This window comes from Mustela putorius, unplaced genomic scaffold (assembly GCF_011764305.1).
Source record: "Mustela putorius furo isolate JIRA1106 unplaced genomic scaffold, ASM1176430v1.1 tig00003901_pilon_pilon_pilon, whole genome shotgun sequence".
Taxonomy (NCBI): domain Eukaryota; kingdom Metazoa; phylum Chordata; class Mammalia; order Carnivora; family Mustelidae; genus Mustela; species Mustela putorius.
This window is the reverse complement of record NW_025422049.1, coordinates 11,240,801-11,258,758: the sequence shown is the minus strand read 5'-3', so window position 1 is coordinate 11,258,758 and position 17,958 is coordinate 11,240,801. Positions and strand designations below refer to the sequence as shown.

At 43.9% G+C, this 17,958-nt stretch overlaps 1 protein-coding gene across 1 annotated transcript in view; it reads right to left on the bottom strand.

The window, feature by feature from the left end:
* Positions 1-1,593: 1,593 nt before the first annotated feature.
* Positions 1,594-17,958, bottom strand: part of LOC123388537 — a 62,507-nt gene continuing 46,142 nt past the window's right edge. Inside the window, exons 4-6 of the mRNA XM_045068284.1 lie at positions 13,113-13,294; positions 10,735-10,846; positions 1,594-2,081 (exon numbers count right to left, since the gene is read on the bottom strand). Coding sequence (XP_044924219.1) covers positions 1,929-2,081; positions 10,735-10,846; positions 13,113-13,294 — 447 coding nt within the window. The 3' untranslated portion in view covers positions 1,594-1,928. The remainder of the gene's footprint in view (positions 2,082-10,734; positions 10,847-13,112; positions 13,295-17,958) is intronic.

The following is a 17,958-nucleotide window of genomic DNA, read 5'->3' as shown; positions in this document are numbered from 1 at the left end:
AGTAAATGGGAGCCAAAGGTGTTGGGAGAAATGAATACTTTTTTTAATAGGTCCCAGCTAGAGAGAATGGGATGGCAAAAGATGGTTGGAGCTAAAACTGGTAAGTAAAGCCCTAATAGAGACAGGGGATTTTTCCTCTCCTCCAAACCAATACTTTGGGGGAAACTGACATAACTGTGGTGAGGGGGATAGGAATAAAGCTGCTTCTGTAAGTCCTCAGAGCAGCTCTACTGTTGAGACTGGTGAAAGGAGTACTTGAAAGGGAGACGGGGAAAGCTGACTAACCTTGCCTTGAGTCGGTCTTCTCAGTTTTAGGCAATCTGTTTTTAAATGTCCCAGCTTTTTATAGTAATGACAAGTACCTTTTGGAATAGTGCCACAACCCTGAAGTGGGGGTTTACTTTAGTTAGCTCTTAACTGTTGGAATTGAAGGCTCATAGTCTAGGTGGCTTTCTTTTTATTAGTCTTTGAATAAGTTCAATAGTGGATTTGCAGATTAATGAGATTAGAAGTTTGCATAGTCTGCCAACTTAAATGAGTTTTCTTTATGAGGAATGGTAATAGTTCTTCAACTAAGCCATCAACAAAGATGGGATTAAAAATGGTGTAACTGGTTTGATCAGTAGCAGAAAGGCCAGAGTTGTTGGCAAAGATCCTCTCTAGTTGGTTACAATAATTGAGAACAGATTCTTCAGGTTTTTGAATACACTGCTGAATTTTTTTTTCCCCCTGATCTATGGATTCTGGGAAAGCCTTAGGAATAGTTTCAGAGTCTTTCTCAGTTTAAGGGCTTCTGTTCTGTCAGTGGCCCTCCATTTGGAGAAGTCGTCTAGTGTTACCCCAATGGGCAAGATGCATGCAGTTCCTAGCCTGTCCTCCATCAACTAGCATTATGAATAGTTGATATAAATCAGGAAAAAAAACAGGTTCATATTGGATCACAATGGCAAATTCCTCAGCAAATTTATGAAGATCTTCAGTGGCTTTGGGGAATTCTTTAGCCATGGTCCTTAATTCAGCTTTTGACCAGTGAGGGAAGGAAGTCTAGGCAACTCCTGCTTCCCCAGGCTTAACCTTAAATGGGGCAGCAAGAGAGGGGGTAAAGGGGAGCTTTAGGTCCCGTAGGATCTGAAGAGGGGTGAGGAGGGTCTCCAGCATAGAAGGGGAGTTGAGCTAAGGATGGATATAGAGGAAAAGGAGATGGTATAGTGCATGAGTGTGAAGGAAGGAGTTTATACGGATTTGGCCTATTCTTCTAATTTTGAAAGCCTCTTGGAAAGATGTGAATTGGAAGCTAACTGCCTGTGAGGGAAGCAAACTTCTGTTTTTCATTTTAAGGCCTCTGGATACCAATTAAAAGAAGTTTTCTACTGGCTTTGTTTTGGCTTTATAGCCTTTTTCCAATTGTGCATGCAAGTGAGCTAATTTTTACTCCATCTTTAGCCAGTGGAGTTTTTTTTTTAAAGGTTTTATTTGAGAGAGAGGGAGGCAGAGCACAAGCAGGTGGAGAGGCAGAGGGAGAGGGAGAAGCAGACTCCCTGCCCAGCTGGAAACCTGACATGGGACTCTATTCCAGGACCTGGAGATGATGGCCCGAGCTGAAGGCAGACCCTTAACCATCTAAGCCAGCAGGCACCCTGCCAGCGTAATTTTAAAAATCACCCAAGGTAATAAGAATCCAACAGGACAATAATTTACAGTAGGAAGGACAATATTCTTTAAACATAAAACCTGCAGGAGTCCTATAGAGGGTTGGTCATAAAAGCCTTTCTTAGAAGCAGGATTTCCCATGAATTAGTACTCAGAAGACCACTAAACAGAAATCTTCCACTAGGAAACATGAGGACAGAATCCTCTCCTCAAATATGAGTGAGGATGGAAGCCAGCAAGACAGAACACCCAGCTAAAGGCCTGAACCAGAGGGAGGTTTAGGACGGAGAGGACTTAACCACCATGACCCAAAGCCACTGAAGAGACAAGTGAAATAGACTTGTAGGTACCCACTCAAATCCACAATGATGCTGGAGATGGTAACTGGTCACTCCTGACGCCATGTAATAACTGAAAGGCAGAACTGCAATCTGCAAAATAAAATTGGTATGTTTACTGGGGGTCTTAGGGTTTGCAATCTGGGAGACACAGAGTTAACTGAAATCAAAATTGTGCTCCAGGGCACCTGGGTGGCTCAGTCGTTAAGGTCTGCCTTCGGCTCAGGTCATGATCCCAGGGTCCTGGGATCAAGCCCTGCATCGGGGGCCTGCTTGGTGGGAAGTCTGCTTCTTCTTCTCCCACTCCTCCTACTTATTTATTTAACAGAGAGAGAAAGGAAACATAAGATTTTTTTTTTTTTAATGTGTGTTCTGGAGAGACAAAGCTAAAGGTTTTTAAGGAGGAAAGAGGGAATTTACATAAGTTGTCTTGAATGAAATGTGACTGGACTGGTTGTTAAGAGTAATGCCAGGAAGAAAGTCCATTTATGTTCAAGTGTTTTTTAAAGATTATATTTATTTATTTATTTATTTTTAAGATTTTATTTATTTATTTGACAGAGAGAGATCACAAGTAGGCAGAGAGACAGGCAGAGAGAGAGAGAGGAGGAGGAAGCAGGCTTCCTGCTGAGCAGAGAGCCCGATGCGGGACTCGATCCCAGGACCCTGAGATCATGACCTGAGCCGAAGGCAGAGGCTTAACCCACTGAGCCACCCAGGCGCCCCTATATTTATTTATTTTAGAGAGAGCATGTGCCCACATGTGAGCAGGGTGTGGGAGGGTCAGAGGGAGAGAGAATCTTATTATTTTTTTTTTAAAGATTTTTATTTATTTATTTGACGGACAGAGATCACAAGTAGCAGAGAGACAGGCAGAGAGAGAGAGAGGAGGAAGCAGGCTCCACCCAGGCGCCCCGGGAGAGAGAATCTTAAGCAGTCTCCATGTCCCCAATGCAGGGTTTGATCTCATGACGCTGAGATCATGACCTGAGCCAAAATCAGGAGCCAGACACTTAACCAAAGGAACCACCCGCATGCCCCCATATATGTTCAATTTGAACACGCAGCAGACGCCTTGGCTTTTAGCTGAAGTCAGTGACAGTTCTGGGAGTCTGAGACAGAAAATATATGTCCCACTTTTTCAGTGTCCTTCTGGCTCCATTTTAAATAACCCTCTTAGCAATGTTTACTCCATTTTATTCTGTAATCAAATGGAAGAACCTCCATTCTTCCAGTGACTATCTGTATTCCTTCTCTTATTCTGAGTCCTTTTAAGAGGCGATATAAAGTAGTAATAAAATAATATGAATTCATTATAAAATCTGAGTTCAGCTTTGCCACCAGTTGGTTGTGGTTTTAAGTCATTTATATTTCTTGGATCTTAGCTGCATCACTAAGGAGAGAGGATAGGATTAGTGGACTTATAAAAGACCTCTTTCCATTCACATAGGACTTGTATGGTTAATTTTTAAATTATAAGTAGATTATGTTCCTCTCCACAAATGTAGCAATAAGCCATTACAGAAGGAAATTGTGGACAGTGTGTTTGTTTGAGCACTATGCTCAAAAAGCACACAGGAGGGGCGCCTGGGTGGCTCAGTGGGTTAAGCCTCTGCCTTCGGATCAGGCCATGATCTCAGGGTCCTGGGCTTTCTGCTCAGCAGGGAGCCTGCTTCCTCCTCTGTCTCTGCCTGCCTCTCTGCCTACTTATGATCTCTCTCTGTGTCAAATAAAATCTTAAAAAAAAAAAAAAAAAAACCACACACAAGGAGCTAATTTTAGGAGGGGAAATGAGAATATGGATTCAGAGAAATATTTTTTTTTTTTAAGATTTTGTTTATTCATTTGTCAGAAAGAGAAGCAGGCTCCCAGCTGAGCAATGAGCCCAATGCAGGACTTGATCCCAGGACCCTGGGATCACTACCCAAGCTGAAGGCAGATACTTAACCCACTGAGCCACCCAGGTGCCCTGGATTCAGAAAAATCTTAACTTGGATAGCAGTGAAGCTGCTGACCAAGCTCATATCTTCTCAGTGAAGCTGGAATCAAGGTCACTGACCATGAAGACTTTGGGGAGTGTCTGAAATTTCAAAAGATTGGGATAAGCCACAGTGAGATATTTTCCAGGGTCCTGGAATTGAGTACCACATTGGGCTCCTTTCTCAGCAGAGAGCCTGCTTCTCTCTCTGCCACTCCCCCTGTTTGTGCCCGCTCTGACAAATAAAATATTTACAAAATAATAATAAAATTATTTATTCTGGGGGTCTAATGAACAGCATGGTGATTGTAAAGTTGCCAAGAGATCTTTAAAAGTTCTCACCACACACACACAAAGGTAACTGCATAGTGGTGATGCATGTTATCTAACTCTACTGTGGTAATCATATCCTTAGATGTACATTTACCTCTGATGTACGTATATCAAATCACATGGTATACCTTAAACTCAGACCACGTTACATGTCAATTATATCTCAGTAAATCTGGGGAAAAAATTAAATAGTAATAGCCTTCCTCTCCCTGGTGAGGGGGAGAGAAACTCTTTACCAATAGAAATGTCCTTTATGAAAGAAAGCTTGTGTCATTTTTGGAACCCTTCCTATGTTGGCTGGTTCTCAACGGCCTTTAGCTTAGAACAGTCCCTGTTCCAAAGAGACATACTTTGGGGTGGTATATTCTGGAATCTGTTCTGGAACCTGTCACCCCCATCAGATGCTCTCTCTGGCCTAGTACTGTATTTTAACCTCCCACCTTTATTCTTATAACATTTCATACAAGTGGTTTGCCTCAGCCATCTCAGAGGACATAACTATTTTATACACAGTAGCACCTCTTTTTGGATGCCAGACAATGAAGGTTGAAGTAGAAAGATTCGAATTTGCATTAATGCCCATTCATTTGAGCATTCTATCAGTACAATCTCTTTTCAAGGTTATACAGTAAAGAAATTTAACTGCTTGATAGTTCTTTAAAAAATTAATAGTATATTTTTCTGAGTAGTTTTAGGTTTATCAAGAAATGACTAGAAAGTGCAGTGTTCACAGATAATCCCTCACCTACTCCCTCTTTCTAGTTTCCTCTATTACTAACAGTTTGCCTTACTGTGGTCCATTTGTTACGGGTAATGAAGGCCACAGTTTACAGTGCAGTTCAACATTTGCGGTGTATTTCTTTGGATTTTCACAAATACATAAGGATATGTATCCACCATTACATTATCATATAGCAGAGTTCTACTGCCCTAAAAAAATATTCCTGTTTCCACCAATTCATCTCATCCCCCCCACCCTGTGGAATCCCTCATAACTACTGGTCTTTTAAAAATACTTATTTGAGAGAGACTCCATGAGTGGAGAGGGAGAAGCAGACTCCCTGCTGAGCAGGGAGGCTTATGTGGGACTCAATCCCAGGACTCTGGGATCAAAAACTTAAGCTGAAGTCAGACACTGAACTGACTGAGCCACCCAGGTGCCCCCATCTCTGTATCTTTTTGTAGCTTGATTGTTCATTTCTTTTATTCCATTTATATTCCATTGTCTGGAGGTACCACCATTCATTTATCCATTCACCTACTAAAGGACATCTTGGTTGCTTCCAGGTTTTGGCAATTAGGAATAAAGCTGCTGTAAACATTTGTGTACAGGCTTCTGTGCAGACAGGTTTTCAACTCCCTAGGGTAAATACAATCACAATCGCTGGATCTTATGGTAAGAGGATGGTTACTTTTGGATGCCTGAGTGGCTCAGTCAGTTAAGTGTCTGCCTTCGGCTCAGATCATGATCCCAGGGTCCTGGGATCGAGCCCCACATGGGGCTCTGCTGAGGGGGAAGTCTGCTTCTCCCTCTGCCCTCCCCGAACTCATGCTCTCTCAAATAAAAAAATAAAACCTTTGTAAAAGGTTTTGCATGAGAACTGTCTTCTAAAGTGGCACTGAGCATTGCCACTGGCAATGAACGAGAGTTCCTGCTGTGCCACAGCCTCACCAGCATTTGGTGTTAAGGGCTTATTATGAGGATTTGCTTTCTAATTAAGTCTTAGAAGTTAAGTACAATCAATTTTCAACAGCAGAACAATAAATGTGTTCATGCTATATAAAGAAAAACTACTCTGTCCTCTCATTTTTTCGTTTTTATTTTCCAGAAGTGAGAAGTGGTTTTTTACCTGAAGTTAGGAGCACAGTTCATCTTGCTACCATGATGGCCACCAGCCCTGCCTCTGCACAGAACTGTCATGAAAATAATCAAGAACCCTGAACTTCTGAGTGTCTGAGACTTCAGTGAGCAAAAAATCCTCCATTTATTTAACATGGAATATTATTTAAAGCCTTCCTGAAACTATGTGTACATTCATAGTGGTGATTAATGCAGAGAAGTGAAGAATTCAGAACCTGACCCCGAGTTCAAGATGAGCTGCAAGGAAAAAAATTCAAAGGCCTTGGAACAGAATTCCAGCAACATCAGACCAAAGTACTAAAGCTACATAGACTTTTTGTCTTGTCACATTGAGTTCAATGGTAGAAAATAATCTAGAGGTGCCTGGGGTAGCTCAATCATTTAAGTGTCCGACTCGTGGTTTTGGCTCAGGTCGTAATCTCAGGGTGGTAGCTCTGCACTCAGTGGGGAGACCGCTGGTGGTTCTTCTCTCTTAGTTCCTGCCCGCTGCACCTCCCCCCACCCTCGTCCACACTCTCTGTCTCAAAATAAATAAATCTTTTTTTTAAAAAGAAAATGATCTTGTCAGAAGGAAAATGTGACCACAAGCAGACTTACTGGCAATTATACATTTTAGTTTCAGTGACTCTATAAATAAGGGTTTTTAAAAACAACTTATCTTTTTCAGGTGGGGAAAAAGCTCATTAAGTTGCCCTCGATATTGTGACAGAATATGTTATAGAAGCAAAACTGTTGAGAGGAAATTGTTTTGATGATTTGAAAAATTGGGTCCATGGTATTTCCTGGCAAAAAGAAAAGGTAGGTTGGTATGTAAAGTTATCTATGCCAAAATATCCCATTACACTTAAAAAATCTTTATTAAGAGATCTAAGCTTTCAAACTGATTAAATCCAAGACATTTCATCAGTCATTTAAATTTCTAGAGTTTGATAACTCTTCTGTAAGTAGAGTTCTGAGATCAAACTACTTTTCCTAACTACATTATGGAGTTCCAATGAGGATCAAAAATGCAGAAAAATTTTTGATAAGTTGTAATGTTACTTATTATTATAATGTTATTGGTATTAGAAAACAGCTCAGTCCCCACTGCTATAAGACAGATTCTTGGTGCTCCACTCCCTTAGGATCAGCCCATGACCTTGTTTTATCTATATGTGAACCAACTAGTCTAACAGTCCAAGGATTCTCCTTTGCATAGGTTTATCATGAAATCTAGGTTTTCATTATTTTGCATTACTATTTCACAAGGCCTTTGATAAGGAGGTCAATTCTCTTAGTATCAGAGTGCTAGCAGAACTAGTCATTGTGTAGTGTTTGAAGTGCTCATCGAATATCTATACAACTCCTTTGCAAGTACTGTGATGTCACTGAATGCTGATAAATTAATATGCAATATATAATCTATAAAAAGTCACAACTGTCTACTGCTATGCACTCTGGGCTGCATATTCTATTAAAAGTATTTAAACACTGAATTATTTATAATATAGGAACATGGACTTGGATTTGGAGGTTGCTCATAAATTCCAGGACCTCTCCACTACACCCATAGGCAGATAGAGGGCCCTCCCACCACCAGCTCTCCTAGCACTACTTCTGCCCATAGGAATTGCTCCTCCTCTTCCAACTCTTTTACCTCTACTAACTTGTAATATTATACCCACCACCATCACCTTTGTTCAGGGATGTCCTGCTCCACAGTCATACTGTCTGCTCTAAATTATGAAATGAAGCAGAAATAAATATATAAACCTGAACTCCATGTACTGATTCTTGAAACAGCAGCAGTAGATTCTCCGGAGAGTCAAATAATCAAAGGCAAAAACCCTGACTAGAAGTTTTCCCACAGAGTCAAATGACCTAAGGGCACCTTCTAGGCACTGGTTGTCATTATTTGCACATTAACTGCATAGGTGTGCACAAGTATGGTATAATGTTAAAAGAATATGACTGCTGACTCTTTCCCTTTCCTTTGTGAACTCACCACCTTATTTATCTAAATAACTGGAAAACACCACAGGGAATATGAAATTCATGTGAAGATCAAAGGGAATTGAAGTGGTATAAGGATAATTGTATTAGCTTCTTAGGGCTGCCATAACAAATTACCACAAACTGAGTGGTTTGTAACAACAAAAATCTCTCTCTCACAGTTTTGGGGGGCCAAAGCCCACAATTGAAATGTTGGTAGAGCTGTACTCCACAGAGGCTACAGGAGACCATTTTTTTCTTCCCTTTTCTACCTTCCAGAACTTTTGGTATCCCTTGGTTCATGGCCACATATCTCTGTTCTGTTTTCACAGTGCCTCCTCTTCCTCATGTCTATGTGTACACTGTCCTCTGCCATAAGCACCTTTGCCAAATACATTTAGTGTGTGTATGTACTCTTGGGATACTTCATGTTATCTGCAAAAAGACATCCAATTTGGATGGCTTTTATTTTTCTCACCTAATTTTGCTATGGCTAGAATTTGGAAGGGGCAATCATGGGCATCCTTCTTTTCCTCATTGGAAAGATTTTAGTCTTTCACCATTGAGAATGACATTGGCTATGGGGTTTTCACATATGCCCTTTATTGTGCTGCAGAAGTTCCTATTTTTGTTGTTCTCGTAAAAGGGTATTTTGTCAAGGAGTTATTCTGCATCAATAGAAATGATCAGGGGCGCCTGGGTGGCTCAGTGGGTTAGGTCCGTGCCTTCGGCTCAGGTCATGATCTCAGGGTCCTGGGATCAAGCCCCGCATTGGGCTCTCTGCTCAGCAGGGAGACTGCTTCCCTCTGCCAGCCTCTCTACTTGTTATCTCTGTCAAATAAATAAATAAAATCTTTTAAAAAAAATTTTAAAAAATGATCATGTGGATTTTCACCTCCGTTCTATTTATGTGTATATTACACTGATTAATTTCCTCATGCTATCCACCCTTGCATTCCTGGGTAAAACTCACTTGTTTCTGGGATATAATCTTTAAATATGCCTGGACTATGTTTGCTAGCATTTTGCTGAAGATTTTTGTGTATAGTCAGACAAGACATTGGTCTGTAGTTCTCTTGTGTTATTTCTGCCTGGCTTTGGTACCAGGGTAATGCTGGTCTCAAAGAACAACATAGGATATTAAGACAATTAATCTTATGTGTTAATGTGGCTAAGCATGGCACCTAGATATTTTGTCCAGCACCAGTCTAAATTGTGAAGTGAAGGTATTTTTAGATGAGATTGATATTTCAGTCATCAAATCAGATTACTATCTACAAGACAGGTGGGCTTTATCCAATCAGTTGAAGGTCGTACAAGGAAAATGACAGAAGTCCCACAAGGAAGACAGAATTCTACCTCCTCTCTGCTGTAACACTCCTATCTCATGGATCTCAAGCATGCCAGCCTACCATGCAGATTTTGTACTTCTCAGCCTCAACTACCACATGAGCCAATCTCATAAAATAAATCTCTCTGCCTCTCTATCTGGCTCCATTTCTCTGAAGGACCCTAATACAGATGTGTTCCTGATTTATTAGAAGATTTGAGGATTAGTGCCAATTCCTCTTTAAGTGGTAAAGTTTCCCAGTAATGACATCTTGTCCTGGAATGGTATGTGATAAGAGATTTTTAACTACTTAATCAAAATACGGAACTGCTACAGGTCTATTAAGATCATCTATACCTTCTTGAGTCAGTTTTGGGTAACCTATATGTTTCTACTAATTTCACCTTATTATTTAATTGTTAGGTACAGTTGTTCATAATACAATCCAATCACCCATCTGATTTCTCTGGCATAGACCGACCATAATTTCCCCCTGCCTTACATTTTTAACTTCAGTTATTTCTACTTTCTCCATTCAGTCTAAAGATCTATCAATTTAATCAATCTTTTCAAAAAACTGATGCTTAGTTTCCTTCTCCTATTCTGTATTTCCTTTATCCCTACCTTATTTCTGCTTTTGCTTTGTGTTAGTTTGCTGATCTTCTGATTTTTAAGATTAGAAGTCAGCAGGTTGTTGATTTAAGATCCCCTCTTTTTAAAAAATACATGTTCATACAATTCACTTCTTTCAAGTGAACAATTCAATGGTCTTTAGCATATTCAGAGTTGTATACACATCAGCAAAATCAATTTTATAAATTTTCATCACGATGGAAAGAACCCCTCCGTCCCAGACTCATTACCAGGTTTCCCCATTTCCCACCAGCCCAATTTTATCACCAAATGACATGGACATTTCAAGCCCTAAACACTGGCTCACAATAATGAAGGCCATTTTTCTTTGGAACTTCCTTGCAAGCTCTATTAGCCGAAGGCGTATTTTCTTCTAGGTACCACTCTCTCTGCCTAACTTACCTAATAAGCTTTAAAATAAGACCTGCACCCCTAGTCCCCTATCAATGGCATATCCTTACCCAAAGAATTCAGTCCTGTATCCTTAGGATCCTCCTCTACAAATCGATCCTCAACTGACCAGCAGTTCATGTGACATGTGGGGAAATGGGCACCAACTTTCTCCTCTCTGGCCCAAACAGACGCACCACATTGACTTTCTGGTGATAAAGGCATTTATTCTAGGATGTGGCTGACTTACGGTTTGACAAACTGATTTCTTCTGGGTGGACACTGACATTGGAAAATGTATTCCGGTCACACACATTCGAACTCTGGTAAACAGACACCTGTACGCAGCCTCAGAGCCACTCCTGTCATAGAAGAGGAAGAAAAGAGAAATCTAATGTCCAAAGAGAAGAGACACATGAAATAACTTTGTTCCCATCTGCCACAGGCATCCTACCCAGGTAGTTTCTTTCTTTTCTTAGAAACTAAGAAAGAAACGGGGTGTCTGGGTGGCTCAGTCGGTGAAGTGTCTGCCTTTGGTTACGGTCATGGTCCCAAGGTCCTGCGATCAGCCCCAGGTCGGACTCCCTGTTCAGCAGGGAATCTGCTTCTCTCTCTTCCCCTGCTGCTTCTCCAGCATGTGCTCACTCTGGCTCTCTTTAAAAAGAAAAGGACAGGTTCAAGCAGAATAGGGCATTTACTCTGTCACAGATGTGCCAAGACTCACTATATGCTAGAACGGCAGCCAAAAACAAAAGAATGTTATTATTCTGTGAGCACTGTGGGAACAAAAAATGGTGAAACGTAGATGGCCCTCTGTGTCTCATTGTTATCCATGGCATTCAATGCTAAAACATACATGATGAAAAATGACAAGACATTCCTGATGCAGAAAGGGAATTAGAACACAGATGGACAAATAGGGAATGGTCACCAAGCCATGTTAAGAGTTTTTGCTTTGACTGGGAAAAATTTCTACCCATGGTAGCCTCTCTAAGGCAGTCATGGAAAATAAAAGAGTTTGGAAATACATATTTCCATATATATGTACATATTTCCACATATATGTACAAATAAATGACTAGGGGTTTGATGGTAGAGTACATTCTCTCAAGAACAAATGATCCTTACTAAGGTCGTAACTGTGGAGCCACAGGGCCACTGTCCCATGGACCCCTACCCACCCACAACCATCCTGGGGGCACACAATGGCTGAATGACTGCCTGAGGCTCCTGGAGGTGAGCCTGGGCAACCCATCTCCCCTTTAATAACCAGACCTGGGGGGCACCTGGGTGGCTCAGTGGGTTAAGCCTCTGCCTTCAGCTCAGGTCATGATCTCAGGGTCCTGGGATGGAGCCCCGCATCGGACTCTCTGCTCAGCAGGGAGCCTGCTTCCCCCCTCTCTCTCTGCCTGCCTCTCTGCCTACTTGTGATCTCTCTCTCTGTCAAATAAATAAATAAAATATTTAAAAAAAAAATAAAAAAATAACCAGACCTGGACCCTGTCATTTCTTCCTGCTGCCACAATGGCCTACACATTCTAGGGCCTGTTCCTGAGCCCTTAAGCCAGATACAGTACCTGGCTGAGCACAGAAGAGAGGCAATACCTCAAGAACGGGATCATCCGGGTCATCAGGACATCTATTGCTATAAATCAGCGTCCTTGGAAAACAAAGATTCTGCCCCAGAACATTCACATGGATCTCCACTCAATAAGAATACAGAGAAAACAGAGTCCCTTTTGCCAGGAAATGCAAGCTTAAAACTCTGAGATGTGATGATATATGTATTCCTTGAGTGTCTCTATGTATACTCCTACTGCCAGCAAGAAACCCAAAGGAAAAAACCTGGACCACCTTAACAGCTCAATAGAGTCAACCCCATTTGAAGAGCAAGGATGGCTTTTAACACACCCCACACCCACCCTTTTTCTGATTCTTGAAAGGCTGAGAGGCCACACTTGGTAGCTTGTGTTGGCATTTCTGGAGCAACACTGCCATCAAGTGGACACTTTTTGAGCGAAGCTTGGAGATGCTGTCTGTGGCTCCCTTGAGGAAATCTTATGATAGGAAGAAGGGTGGGACCAGGACACACAGAACATTCTGGATCAGACACAGCAACCTGGCAACCTCCAATATCAGAGAGAAACAACACAGGATAGAGAGAGCCCAGCTCCAGCTGCAAAGAATGCAGGGCTCGGGAGGCCGTGGGGGCGTGGCCTCAGCAGCCGCCATGTTAGGAACCCAGGCACTGAAGCTCATACTCCAGGTCAACTGGCCTGTGGATCCCCACTTTCAGTCCAGGGCAACAGGGAACCTAGGACTGGTGTGTCCAGGCCAAGACACCACAGGAACAAGGGAGGCTACAGGCACATTGTCAGGGCAGCATTCTACAGACAGAATAAAGAATTTCCTGATGATTTTGGTACTAGATGCAGACAAGGAAGAGTAATGCTGGTGCACCACAAGTTAGAGCTAGAGTTTTTTTGTATACTTTGGTTCCCACTAAAAAGAATCTGAGTCCCAGGCCCCATGGCATCCCAGATAGCCCTACCTGCCCCATATGACAAAGGGTGTGGCTATGCACGAAGAAGGGGAGGGAACAGGAGCAAATGTGATCAGCATTAGTACCTTGAGGTGGACATCATGTCCCATAATGAGAGAATCCAGGTATTCTCCTCACACAGTTCAGGAACTCTGCAGCCCAGAACATCATATTGCATGGCAACCTCCCAACATATAGGTATATGAACTGGATCCTCTTTGTGGAGACTCCTGGGGTTTCCCACGTCGGGTCTAGTGCAGCCATTGGCCTGCAGCAGGGGCAAACAGAAACCACTTTATTTGTCTATTATCTTTTATTTATTATCATTCTTTTTCCAGAAAGAGCATGAGAGAGAGCAGAACGGGTTGGGGCGGGGGGTAAAGAAGAGGGAGAGAATCTTATTAAGCAGGCTTTACACGCAGGAGAGACTAACATGGGACTCAATCCCACGACCTGAGATCATGACTCGAACCAAAAATCAAGAGATGGACCCTTAACCAATTCAGCTGCTCAGGCACACACAGAGAGAAGTCTAAATGAGAGACATCTAGCAGCCAGACATGTAGGTGTGCAACAGCCCACTGTCACTGACAGTGGAGTCAAAAGGAAGATGAACCACCCCATAGCAAGAGGCAATGGACAGGGCCTGAGGACCCAGTTATTCTTCAGTGATGGCCCCCGGGTTCTGTAGTAGACGGTGACACACGCAGGCCGGATGAGAGGGCAGCCTTACATTGTACCACAGATGCCAAAGCCCCAGGTTGAAGAGAGAAGAGTAGCAAGAAAGAAAGGAGAATCTAGTGTCCAAAGAGAAAGAACAACTGAAATAGCCTATGCCTTGGCCCCAAGGAAGAATCCAATGCCCTGGAAATATAAACGACAACAGGGCATTGGCTTTGTACAGATGTGCCAAGACCAGGGGACTTCCAGGCTATGAGAGCAGTCAAATGCAAAAAGTATTATTACTACAGGAGCTTTAGGGGATCAGAGCAATGGAAATGGAGAATGTCCTCTGTATCCATGCACTTCATTATTGTTGAACACAAAAAATTTCATGACAAAAATTACGTGGTCCTCACTGTCCCACTGTGGGGCAGAGGATCAAAGAGGAAGACAACTTAGGAGTGGCCATCACACAAAGGTAAAGATTTCTCCTTTGACTGCCTGAGGCTCCAGGAGGTGAGCCTGTGCAACCCACCTCCCTTCTTCTAACCAGAACTGGGCCCTGTCATTTATTCCTGCTGCCAAAATGGCCTACACCCTCTTGAGCCTGTTCCTGAGCCCTTAAACTGGATGAAGATGCTGGAGGAGCATGAAAGAAGACAGGCAATACCTCAAGGAGAAAAGGGGACATCAAGAACTTCTGCCACCTATTGCCTTGAACCCATGTGCTCAAAAAGCAAAGATTCGGGGGGCACCTGTGTGGCTCAGTGGGTTAGAGCCTCTGCCTTCGGCTCGGGTCACGATCCCAGGGTCCTGGGATCGAGCCCTGCATTAGACTTTCTGCTCGGAGGGGAGCCTGCTTCCCCTCTCTCTCTCTGCCTGCCTCTCCATCTACTTGTGATCTCTATCAAATAAATAAAATCTTAAAAAAATAAAAAAAAAAAGGGGGCAAAGATTCTGTCCAAACACTGCCACATGAAGGTCTATTCACAAGTATACCAAAACAACAACAAAAACCACAGGGTCCCTGTCACTAGGAAACATGCACTTAAAAAACTCTTAGAGAAACGTCGAACTGGATCCACACCTGCGTAGATTCCTTTGGATGTCATTACAGGTACATTCCTACTGCCAGTAGAAAGCCCAACAGGAAAAGCCACTACCTCACAACACCCCAATACAGCAAACTATTTGGGATTAGATGGCTTTGGGGCCTACATGAGCCCTTTTTCCTACTCGAAAGGGAGGAGGGCAGGCCCCACAGCAACCAAGAATGTCATTTCTGGAGCAACGGTGCCATCAAATGGACCCTTTTTGAGCAAAGCTTGCAGGATCTGTCCCTGCGGCCACCCAGAAAGGCCTGTGATGGAGAAAGGGTGGGTCTGGGGCACCCACAAGATTCTGGTCTGGACACAGCAAATGGGCATGCCTCCAGAATTGGTGAGGGAAGTGACACAGGGTGGATGGAGCTGAGCTCACCCAACAAGGAGACCAGTGTACCAAGTTGCCTACCACAGGCCTCCAGCCTCCCCACACTGCATGGGTATGACCTCAGCAGCCACCATGTTGAGGGAACAAAGAGCTGAGGCTCCTACTCCCAGGACATCTGGCCTGTGGAAACCTACCTCTGACAAAGAAGAGGAAGCATGGACAGTGTGGGGTCTCAGGGCCATGGGAAACCCAAGCCTGGAAGATCCAGGCTCAAACTAAAAAACCACATAAACTGGGGAAGGGTAGGAGGTGGTTACCCTTTCTGGGACAGCACTTCGCAGGAAAAATGAAGAATTTGATTATTTGGTACTAGACCCATACAAGGAAGAACAATTCAGATTGCAGGTTAGTGCTAGAATTGTATTTTTTATATTCTGTATGTTGTCTCCCACTTAGAAAAGCCTGGGTGCCATGCTCAACAGTATCTGAGAAGGCCTAACTTGTCACATGTGACACAAGGTGTAGATACCCACTCAGGATATGATGGGATGGAACAGAAAATGGGACAAATTTCACTACATCATATTCGGGACTGGGTGGATCTAGGACTCTTTTGTGCTCTAGCTGTCAGAAATGTTGTAGCCCAGAAACACCCTACTTCTTGGCCTCCCTCCCAGTGTGAGGGTATATGACACAGGGTATATGACACAGGTATATGACGCATGGTCCATGTTCCGTGGGTGCAGCTATCGCCCTGTGCAGAATAGCACACTAAGACCATATTTTTAAAGCTCTCCACCAAATGTGGGGCTTAAACTCACAACCCTGAAATCCAAACTCACATGTTCCACTGACTGACCTACCCAGGTTCCCCAAGGACACATTGAACTGGGACCAGTCGGCATATGTTGGGACCTGGATCCAAGGCTTGGCAAAGAAGGTTGATCCCCCAAAGCACAAGCCCATATAAGAACACCTATACACATATTTAAGTGATTCACAAGTATGAAATGAAGGAGCAGGGAGCAGGTTTCAACACCTTACAAGGAGGATTGAAAACAAGGGGTGTGTGTGAAAGGAAAAACTGAGCCTAGAGACTTGCTCCCCTACTAAAACACAACAGGTAAGAGCTAGACAAAGAGCACGAGCCACCCCAGAGGATTTTCCAGAAGTGGACAATAAGGACTGTAAGGGTCTAGAAAAAAAGGCTGTGTGCCTGGGAGGATGCACCTGAATTCTGTCATTGACAGAAAGTCTTCATCTGTGGCCCGACTCAACCCAACAGCTCAGAGTTTTAGCCAGTGTCTTCAGACCTCTTGGTGATTCCCCAGCGGTGGGGGCAAGCTTGGGGTTGAGGCCTGGAGAACAAGGGGTAAATGGAATCCAGGGCCATGCTTTCTCCAGATGGAAGTCTCAGGAATTCCTGGGAGACGGTGGCTAAAAAAGGTTAAGAATGCAAATGACTGGTCATGGTGTCCTCAATTATTTGCTCCTCTCCTGCCATCTAATTACAGGCTCCAGGAGTTCTGGAGAAAGGACTGAGCCAGAAACCTTGGAAACCCCAGGAGATGGCATCTCAACTACTAAATCTACTGAAGGCAGAGGAGAAGGTCTCCTTCAACCTGACTCCTTTGTCCTGAGGGTAGTTCCCTTATGGACTCTGATGGGTCTCATTCTGGGTCAGAACCCTTTGTCACTGGGTAGATAGGTTCCATATCTAATCGTGAGTACAACTGAGGTTTATGACTTAGCTGCTTTCTGTAACAGCAACAGAAGTCCCATTCTAGGGGTGCCTGGGTGGCTCAGTGGATTAAGCCTCCGGTTTCAGCTCAGGTCATGATCTCAGGATCCTGGGATAGAGCCCCGCATCAGGCTATCTGCTCAACAAGAAGCCTGTTTCCCCCTCCCTCTCCGCCTACTTGTGATCTCTCTCTCTGTGTCAAATAAATAAAATCTTAAAAAAAAAAAAAAGAAGAAGAAGAAGTCCCACTCTACCCCACAAGGTAGTCCTTACCTTGGCGTTCAGGTGCAAAAAAAAAAAAAAAAAAACATCAAAAGCACTGTGAGTAAAAACGTCAAATATACTTTCCAACTGAGGAAAGGTAAATGTGCTCAAAGACTCAAAAAACGACTTCAGAGAGAAATTCCACTAGGCCAGCAAAGATAAAACGGCCCTTAAGGTCCAGATGCTTGGGCACCTATGGGGAACCACCAAGAATCATACTATGTGATTTTCTTTAAGCCTATGAGGAATATGCAAGACCTTACAAGCATTGGGGATTCACTAGAGCCAGGGCTCCCCAAACAAGTCAAGACAAAACAGGAGGTACAGGGCTGCCTTGGGGCTCCAAGTCAGAGTTTGAACACTGCCCCAGGAACTCTTGCAAACAAGGAGGTGAGCCTGGACAGCCACTGGCTCTCTCCTACCCCAAACCACACCCGCCCCCAACCACCACCCACAAATGCCGAGGGCCTGTCTGGGAGCTGACACCTGTGAGGACAAGAGGCACGAGCCCCCCTCCAAGCACGCGCTCGGGGTGCCGGTGGTGGACCTGTGCGGATGCTGGGGGACTCGTGTGGAGGCGGAGCAGGCATGACCCATCCCGGGCCCTCTTCCGCACGTGGGCTACTGGGACGGCCGGGGCCTCCGCTAAGCGTGGTCCCAGTGATGCAGACCGTGAGCCTCCCTCGTGCCCGTGGCACGCCGGTCACTGACCGTGGGTCCACCTGGGACAGCGTGGCTGGGCCCGCTGCCCAGGGACCAGGGTCAAATCGCAGGAGCCTCGGAACGCGGAATGCTCCCCACCACCCCCCAGAGTGGGGCCGAGGCCTGGGAGC